General features: G+C 47.3%; 1 protein-coding gene across 5 annotated transcripts in view; it reads right to left on the bottom strand.

Moving 5' to 3' along the window:
- LOC106613153 (protocadherin Fat 3) overlaps positions 1-10,000 on the bottom strand; it is a 356,089-nt gene that overhangs the window by 17,590 nt on the left and 328,499 nt on the right. For all 5 annotated transcript variants that reach the window (XM_082956408.1, XM_082956409.1, XM_082956411.1 and 2 more), the window contains one exon: positions 5,029-5,253. In XM_082956408.1, coding sequence (XP_082812534.1) covers positions 5,029-5,253 — 225 coding nt within the window. The remainder of the gene's footprint in view (positions 1-5,028; positions 5,254-10,000) is intronic.

Genomic DNA, 10,000 nt, shown 5'->3' with positions numbered 1-10,000 from the left:
GACAACAACATAATATAACAACATAATGTATATATCAACGATGTCGCTCTTGCTGCGGGTGATTCCCTGATCCACTTCTACGCAGACGACACCATTCTGTAAACATCTGGCCCTTCTTTGGACACTGTGTTAACCTGTTATGGCTAGGGGGCAGTATTTTCACGGCTGGATAAAAAACGTACCCGATTTAATCTGGTTACTACTCCTGCCCAGTAACTAGAATATGCATATAATTATTGACTTTGGATAGAAAACACTCCAAAGTTTCTACAACTGTTTGAATGGTGTCTGTGAGTATAACAGAACTCAAATGGCAGGTCAAAACCTGAGAGATTCCTTTACAGGAAGTGGCCTGTCTGACCATTTCTTGAACTTCTTTGCCATCTCATTCAATTACAAAGGATCTCTGCTCTAACGTGACACTTCCTACATCTTCCACAGGCTCTCAGAGCCCGGGAAAAAACAGAATATCGTCATCCCAGCCCCAGGCTGAAACACATTATCGCCTTTCTCAAGTGGCCGATCAAGGGACTGTGGGCTTAGGCGCGTGCCCTGGCCGCCCCCGTCTTTGTGATTTTTCCTCTGTTTGCCGAAAAGGAGATTCCCGGTCGGAATATTATCGTTTTTTTACGAGATAAATTGCATAAAAATTGATTTTAAACAGCGGTTGACATGCTTCGAAGTACGGTAATGGAATATTTAGAAATGTTTTGTCACGAATTGCGCCATGCGCGCGACCCTGATATACCATTTCGGATAGTTTCTGGAACGCACAAACAAAACGCCGCTATTCGGATATAATGATGGATTATTTGGGACCAAACCAACATTTGTTATTGAAGTAGCAGTCCTGGGAGTGCATTCTGACGAAGACAACAAAAGGTAATCAAACTTTTAGAATAGTAAATCTGATTTTGGTGAAGGCTAAACTTGCCGGGTGTCTAAATAGCTAGCCCGTGATGGCTGGGCTATGTACTTAGAATATTGCAAAATGTGCTTTCACCAAAAAGCTATTTTAAAATCGGACATATCGAGTGCATAGAGGAGTTCTGTATCTATAATTCTTAAAATAATTGTTATGCTTTTTGTGAACGTTTATCGTGAGTAATTTAGTAAATTGTTAGTAAATTCCCCGGAAGTTTGCGGGGGGTATGCTAGTTCTGAACGTCACATGCTAATGTAAAAAGCTGTTTTTTGATATAAATATGAACTTGATTGAACAAAACATGCATGTATTGTATAACATAATGTCCTAGGTGTGTCATCTGATGAAGATCATCAAAGGTTAGTGCTGCATTTAGCTGTCTTCTGGGTTTTTGTGACATTATATGCTAGCTTGAAAAATGGGTGTCTGATTATTTCTGGCTGGGTACTCTGCTGACATAATCTAATGTTTTGCTTTCGCTGTAAAGCCTTTTTGAAATCGGACAGTGTGGTTAGATAAAGGAGATAAAGGAGAGTCTTGTCTTTAAAATGCTGTGAAATAGTCATACATTTTTGTATTTTTGAGGAATTTGTAATTCGCGCCACGCCTATCATTGGATATTGGAGCAGGTGTTCCGCTAGCGGAACGTCTAGATGTAAGAGGTTTTAACTAACCTCCAAACGAGCTTCAATGCCATACAACGCTCCTTCCGTGTCCTCCAACTGCTCTTAAACGCTAGTAAAACCAAATGCATGCTTTTCAACCGTTCGCTCCCCGCACCCGCCCGCCCGACTAGCATCACTACTCTGGACGGTTCTGACCTAGAATATGTGGACAACTACAAATACCTGGGTGTCTGGTTAGACTGTAAACTCTCCTTCCAGACTCATATCAAACATCTCCAATCCAAAATCAAATCTAGAATCGGCTTTCTATTTCGCAACAAAGCTTCCTTCACTCACATTTGACATTTTAGTCATTTAGCAGACGCTCTTATCCAGAGCGACTTACAGTAGTGAATACATACATTTCATGCATTTAAAAAAAAAAAAATTGTACTGGCCCCCCGTGGGAATCAAACCCACAACCCTGGCATTGCACACACCATGCTGGCGTTGCAAACACCATGCTCTAGCAACTGAGCCACAGGGAAGACTCACGTCACCAAACTTACCCTAGTAAAACTGACCATCCTACCGATCCTCGACTCCGGCGATGTCATCTACAAAATAGCCTCCAACACTCTACTCAGCAAACTGGATGCAGTCTATCACAGTCCCATCCGTTTTGTCACCAGAGTGCCTTATACCACCCACCACTGCAACCTGTATGCTCTAGTCAGCTGGCACTCACTACATATTCATCGCCAGACCCACTGGCTCCAGGTCATCTATAAGTCTATGCTAGGTAAAGCCCCGCCTTATCTCAGCTCACTGGTCACGATAACAACACCCACCCGTAGCACGCGCTCCAGCAGGTATATCTCACTGGTCATCCCCAAAGCCAACACCAGTTTCACTACTTGCACATCATCATCTGCTCATTTATCACTCCAGTGTTAATCTGCTAAATTGTAATTACTTCGCTACTATGGCCTATTTATTGCCTTACCTCCTCACGCCATTTGCACACACTGTATATAGACTTTCTTTTTTTTGTGTGTGTTATTGACTGTACGCTTGTTTAGTCCATGTGTAACTCTGTGTTGTTGTTTCTGTCGCACTGCTTTGCTTTATCTTGACCAGGTCACAGTTGTAAATGAGAACTTGTTCTCAACAGGCTTAACTGGCTAAATAAAGTTGAAATAAAAAAAAAATACAAAATAAAAGACTAAGATTCTGATCTCCACATTCCCTAAATACAGTACATTCATAAATACACACACAGGCTGTATTTCTCAGATCTTCCTATCCAGAGCTCCCTATCCAGAGCTCCCTATACAGAGCTTCCTATGCAGAGCTCCTATCCAGAGCTTCCTATACAGAGCTTCCTATCCAGAGCTTCCTATCCAGAGCTCCCTATCCAGACCTTCCTATCCAGAGCTTCCTATGCAGAGCTCCTATCCAGAGCTTCCTATACAGAGCTTCCTATCCAAAGCTTCCTATCCAGAGCTCCCTATCCAGAGCTTCCTATGCAGAGCTTCCTATACAGAGCTCCCTATACAGAGCTCCCTATCCAGAGCTTCCTATACAGAGCTCCCTATGCAGAGTTTCCTATGCAGAGCTCCCTATGCAGAGCTTCCAATGCAGAGCTCCTATCCAGAGCTTCCTATACAGAGCTCCCTATCCAGAGCTTCCTATTCAGAGCTTCCTATCCAGAGCTCCCTATGCAGAGCTTCCAATGCAGAGCTCCTATCCAGAGCTTCCTATACAGAGCTCCCTATCCAGAGCTTCCTATTCAGAGCTTCCTATCCAGAGCTCCCTATCCAGGGCTTCCTATTCAGAGCTTCCTATACAGAGCTCCCTATCCAGAGCTTCCTATACAGAGCTTCCTATCCAGAGCTTCCTATCCAGACCTTCCTATACAGAGCTTCCTATACAGAGCTCCCTATGCAAGCTCCAATCCAGAGCTTCCTATCCAGAGCTCCCTATGCAGAGCTTCCAATGCAGAGCTCCTATCCAGAGCTTCCTATACAGAGCTCCCTATCCAGAGCTTCCTATTCAGAGCTTCCTATCCAGAGCTCCCTATCCAGGGCTTCCTATTCAGAGCTTCCTATACAGAGCTCCCTATCCAGAGCTTCCTATACAGAGCTTCCTATCCAGAGCTTCCTATCCAGACCTTCCTATACAGAGCTTCCTATACAGAGCTCCCTATGCAAGCTCCAATCCAGAGCTTCCTATACAGAGCTCCCTATCCAGAGCTCCCTATCCAGAGCTTCCTATCCAGAGCTTCCTATGCAGAGCTCCGTTCCAGAGCTTCCTATGCAGAGCTCCTATCCAGAGCTTCCTATACAGAGCTCCCTATCCAGAGCTTCCTATACAGAGCTCCCTATCCAGAGCTTCCTATGCAGAGCTCCGATCCAGAGCTTCCTATGCAGAGCTTCCTATACAGAGCTCCCTATCCAGAGCTTCCTATACAGAGCTCCCTATCCAGAGCTCCCTATCCAGAGCTTCCTATCCAGAGCTTCCTATGCAGAGCTCCGATCCAGAGCTTCCTATGCAGAGCTCCTATCCAGAGCTTCCTATACAGTGCTCCCTATCCAGAGCTTCCTATACAGAGCTCCCTATCCAGAGCTTCCTATACAGAGCTCCCTATCCAGAGCTTCCTATACAGAGCTCCCTATCCAGAGCTTCCTATACAGAGCTCCCTATCCAGAGCTTCCTATCCAGAGCTCCTATACAGAGCTCCCTATACAGAGCTCCCTATCCAGAGCTTCCTATACAGAGCTCCCTATCCAGAGCGTCCTATCCAGAGCTTCCTATACAGAGCTCCCTATCCAGAGCTTCCTATACAGAGCTCCCTATCCAGAGCTTCCTATTCAGAGCTTCTAACCCAGCGTCTTACCTTGTGTTGTGTTCCTCACTCTGACACGATTTAAATTGGTAAGAGCATTATAGAGAAACACTGTACTCACACATACTAATCCATGACGCTCGCACATGCAAAACACACACAGCCACGCCCAAACAAACATATTAGTGTCCTGAACTCCCATACTCACAACAACCCCCCCACTCTGAAAGAATCTGTCACACACCCATACCCATACATGTTTGCTTTACTATCCTCGTGGGGACCAAACAATTGATTCACATTCAAAATCCTATTTTCCATAACCCGTAACCCCAAACCTAACTCCTAACCCTACTTCTAACCATAACCCTAATTGTAACCCTAACCCTAAAATAGCCTTTTTCCTTTTGAGGACCAGCAAAATGGCCCCAATTTTCCTTGTTTTACTATCCTAAACACACACACACACACACATACACACACACACAAACACACACACACACACACACACACACACACACACACACACACACACACACACACACACACACACACACACACACACACACACACACACACACACACACACACACACACACACACACACACACACACACACACACACCCCTTCCCCTCCACAGAACGCCCACCTGTGCTCCAAAGTAAATAGACCCATCTGCTCCTAGTGGTTGGAAGCTTGGCGGTCCTCTTCTCCTCTCCACGTAGCTGTCGTCCAGAGACAGACTGGTGAAGTTACGGTTGAGCTCCAGAGTCACCGTGTGCCAGTTCCCATCGTTGATGGGCCTCCCAGAGATACCCAGCATACCAGGGCTGTTCCCACAGTCCAGCTGGAACCAGAGCTTACCCTCCTCTAGCTGTCAATCACAACAAGAAAGGCAGGGTTTAGACACAGATGAGAGGGGATGAAGGGGTTTAGCCTCAGGTAATAACATGGGAGGATCGTGCTGTGGGTAACCAGACAATCCATGCTTCTTTACAGTGTGTATAACACAGTAGTCTGAGCACATGTCTGTCTGTTATGTTAGTACAGGGATTAGCATGTATAGATGTGTACCTTAAACAGGGGTCAGCAAGAGTACATGTATGTGTGTGGATACCTTCAGTATAGTGCAGGGGTCAGTGTCTGTGTGTGGATACCTTCAGTATAGTGCAGGGGTCAGTGTGTGTGTGGATACCTTCAGTATAGTGCAGGGGTCAGTGTATGTGTGTGGATACCTTCAGTATAGTGCAGGGGTCAGTGTGTGTGTGTGGATACCTTCAGTATAGTGCAGGGGTCAGTGTGTGTGTGGATACCTTCAGTATAGTGCAGGGGTCAGTGTGTGTGTGTGGATATCTTCAGTATAGTGCAGGGATCAGTGTGTGTGGAAACCTTCAGTATAGTGCAGGGGTCAGTGTGTGTGTGGATACCTTCAGTATAGTGCAGTGGTCAGTGTGTGTGTGTGGATACCTTCAGTATAGTGTAGGGGTCAGTGTGTGTGTGTGGATACCTTCAGTATAGTGCAGGGGTCAGTGTGTGTGGATACCTTCAGTATAGTGTAGGGGTCAGTGTGTGTGTGGATACCTTCAGTATAGTGCAGGGGTCAGTGTGTGTGGATACCTTCAGTATAGTGTAGGGGTCAGTGTGTGTGTGGATACCTTCAGTATAGTGCAGGGGTCAGTATGTGTGGATACCTTCAGTATAGTGTAGGGGTCAGTGTGTGTGTGGATACCTTCAGTATAGTGCAGGGTTCAGTGTGTGTGTGTGTACCTTCAGAATAGTGCAGGGGTCAGTGTGTGTGTGGATACCTTCAGTATAGTGCAGGGGTCAGTGTGTGTGTGTACCTTCAGTATAGTGCAGGGGTCAGTGTGTGTGTGTGTGGATACCTTCAGTATAGTGCAGGGGTCAGTGTGTGTGGATACCTTCAGTATAGTGCAGGGGTCAGTGTGTGTGTGTGGATACCTTCAGTATAGTGCAGGGGTCAGTGTGTGTGTGGATACCTTCAGTATAGTGTAGGGGTCAGTGTGTGTGTGGATACCTTCAGTATAGTGCAGGGGTCAGTGTGTGTGTGGATACCTTCAGTATAGTGCAGGGGTCAGTGTGTGTGTGGATACCTTCAGTATAGTGCAGGGGTCAGTGTGTGTGTGGATACCTTCAGTATAGTGCAGGGGTCAGTGTGTGTGTGGATACCTTCAGTATAGTGCAGGGGTCAGTGTGTGTGTGGATACCTTCAGTATAGTGCAGGGGTCAGTGTGTGTGTGGATACCTTCAGTATAGTGCAGGGGTCAGTGTGTGTGTGTACCTTCAGTATAGTGCAGGGGTCAGTGTGTGTGTGGATACCTTCAGTATAGTGCAGGGGTCAGTGTGTGTGTGGATACCTTCAGTATAGTGCAGGGGTCAGTGTGTGTGTGGATACCTTCAGTATAGTGCAGGGGTCAGTGTGTGTGTGGATACCTTCAGTATAGTGCAGGGGTCAGTGTGTGTGTGGATACCTTCAGTATAGTGCAGGGGTCAGTGTGTGTGTGGATACCTTCAGTATAGTGCAGGGGTCAGTGTGTGTGTGGATACCTTCAGTATAGTGCAGGGGTCAGTGTGTGTGGATACCTTCAGTATAGTGCAGGGGTCAGTGTGTGTGTGGATACCTTCAGTATAGTGCAGGGGTCAGTGTGTGTGTGATACCTTCAGTATAGTGCAGGGGTCAGTGTGTGTGTGGATACCTTCAGTATAGTGCAGGGGTCAGTGTGTGTGTGTGGATACCTTCAGTATAGTGCAGGGGTCAGTGTGTGTGTGGATACCTTCAGTATAGTGCAGGGGTCAGTGTGTGTGTGTACCTTCAGTATAGTGCAGGGGTCAGTGTGTGTGGATACCTTCAGTATAGTGCAGGGGTCAGTGTGTGTGTGGATACCTTCAGTATAGTGCAGGGGTCAGTGTGTGTGTGTGGATACCTTCAGTATAGTGCAGGGGTCAGTGTGTGTGTGGATACCTTCAGTATAGTGCAGGGGTCAGTGTGTGTGTGGATACCTTCAGTATAGTGCAGGGGTCAGTGTGTGTGTGGATACCTTCAGTATAGTGCAGGGGTCAGTGTGTGTGTGGATACCTTCAGTATAGTGCAGGGGTCAGTGTGTGTGTGGATACCTTCAGTATAGTGCAGGGGTCAGTGTGTGTGTGATACCTTCAGTATAGTGCAGGGGTCAGTGTGTGTGTGGGTACCTTCAGTATAGTGCAGGGGTCAGTGTGTGTGGATACCTTCAGTATAGTGCAGGGGTCAGTGTGTGTGTGTGGATACCTTCAGTATAGTGCAGGGGTCAGTGTGTGTGTGTGGATACCTTCAGTATAGTGCAGGGGTCAGTGTGTGTGTGGATACCTTCAGTATAGTGCAGGGGTCAGTGTGTGTGTGGATACCTTCAGTATAGTGCAGGGGTCAGTGTGTGTGTGGATACCTTCAGTATAGTGCAGGGGTCAGTGTGTGTGTGGATACCTTCAGTATAGTGCAGGGGTCAGTGTGTGTGTGTGATACCTTCAGTATAGTGCAGGGGTCAGTGTGTGTGTGTGGATACCTTCAGTATAGTGCAGGGGTCAGTGTGTGTGTGGATACCTTCAGTATAGTGCAGGGGTCAGTGTGTGTGTGGTACCTTCAGTATAGTGCAGGGGTCAGTGTGTGTGTGTGGATACCTTCAGTATAGTGCAGGGGTCAGTGTGTGTGGATACCTTCAGTATAGTGCAGGGGTCAGTGTGTGTGTGGATACCTTCAGTATAGTGCAGGGGTCAGTGTGTGTGTGTGGATACCTTCAGTATAGTGCAGGGGTCAGTGTGTGTGGATACCTTCAGTATAGTGCAGGGGTCAGTGTGTGTGTGTGGATACCTTCAGTATAGTGCAGGGGTCAGTGTGTGTGTGTGTGTACCTTCAGTATAGTGCAGGGGTCAGTGTGTGTGTGTGGATACCTTCAGTATAGTGCAGGGGTCAGTGTGTGTGTGGATACCTTCAGTATAGTGCAGGGGTCAGTGTGTGTGTGGATACCTTCAGTATAGTGCAGGGGTCAGTGTGTGTGGATACCTTCAGTATAGTGCAGGGGTCAGTGTGTGTGTGGATACCTTCAGTATAGTGCAGGGGTCAGTGTGTGTGTGGATACCTTCAGTATAGTGCAGGGGTCAGTGTGTGTGTGTGGATACCTTCAGTATAGTGCAGGGGTCAGTGTGTGTGGATACCTTCAGTATAGTGCAGGGGTCAGTGTGTGTGTGGATACCTTCAGTATAGTGCAGGGGTCAGTGTGTGTGTGGATACCTTCAGTATAGTGCAGGGGTCAGTGTGTGTGTGGATACCTTCAGTATAGTGCAGGGGTCAGTGTGTGTGTGGATACCTTCAGTATAGTGCAGGGGTCAGTGTGTGTGTGGATACCTTCAGTATAGTGCAGGGGTCAGTGTGTGTGTGGATACCTTCAGTATAGTGCAGGGGTCAGTGTGTGTGTGGATACCTTCAGTATAGTGCAGGGGTCAGTGTGTGTGTGGATACCTTCAGTATAGTGCAGGGGTCAGTGTGTGTGTGGTACCTTCAGTATAGTGCAGGGGTCAGTGTGTGTGTGGATACCTTCAGTATAGTGCAGGGGTCAGTGTGTGTGTGGATACCTTCAGTATAGTGCAGGGGTCAGTGTGTGTGTGTACCTTCAGTATAGTGCAGGGGTCAGTGTGTGTGTGGATACCTTCAGTATAGTGCAGGGGTCAGTGTGTGTGTGGATACCTTCAGTATAGTGCAGGGGTCAGTGTGTGTGTGTACCTTCAGTATAGTGCAGGGGTCAGTGTGTGTGTGTGGATACCTTCAGTATAGTGCAGGGGTCAGTGTGTGTGGATACCTTCAATATAGTGCAGGGGTCAGTGTGTGTGTGGATACCTTCAGTATAGTGCAGGGGTCAGTGTGTGTGTGGATACCTTCAGTATAGTGCAGGGGTCAGTGTGTGTGGATACCTTCAGTATAGTGCAGGGGTCAGTGTGTGTGTGGATACCTTCAGTATAGTGCAGGGGTCAGTGTGTGTGTGGATACCTTCAGTATAGTGCAGGGGTCAGTGTGTGTGTGGATACCTTCAGTATAGTGCAGGGGTCAGTGTGTGTGTGGATACCTTCAGTATAGTGCAGGGGTCAGTGTGTGTGGTACCTTGTGTGTGTGTGGATACCTTCAGTATAGTGCAGGGGTCAGTGTGTGTGTGTACCTTCAGTATAGTGCAGGGGTCAGTGTGTGTGTGGATACCTTCAGTATAGTGCAGGGGTCAGTGTGTGTGTGGATACCTTCAGTATAGTGCAGGGGTCAGTGTGTGTGTGGATACCTTCAGTATAGTGCAGGGGTCAGTGTGTGTGGATACCTTCAGTATAGTGCAGGGGTCAGTGTGTGTGTGGATACCTTCAGTATAGTGCAGGGGTCAGTGTGTGTGGATATCTTCAGTATAGTGCAGGGGTCAGTGTGTGTGGATACCTTCAGTATAGTGCAGGGGTCAGTGTGTGTGTGTGTGTGTACCTTCAGTATAGTGCAGGGGTCAGTGTGTGTGTGGATACCTTCAGTATAGTGCAGGGGTCAGTGTGTGTGTGGATACCTTCAGTATAGTGCAGGGGTCAGTGTGTGTGTGGATACCTTCAGT

The sequence above is a fragment of the Salmo salar genome, chromosome 09 (genome assembly GCF_965601325.2).
Source record: "Salmo salar chromosome 09, fSalSal1, whole genome shotgun sequence".
Lineage (NCBI taxonomy): Eukaryota > Metazoa > Chordata > Actinopteri > Salmoniformes > Salmonidae > Salmo > Salmo salar.
Note: the sequence above shows the minus strand (reverse complement) of the source record. Positions and strands in the feature narration are given on the sequence as shown.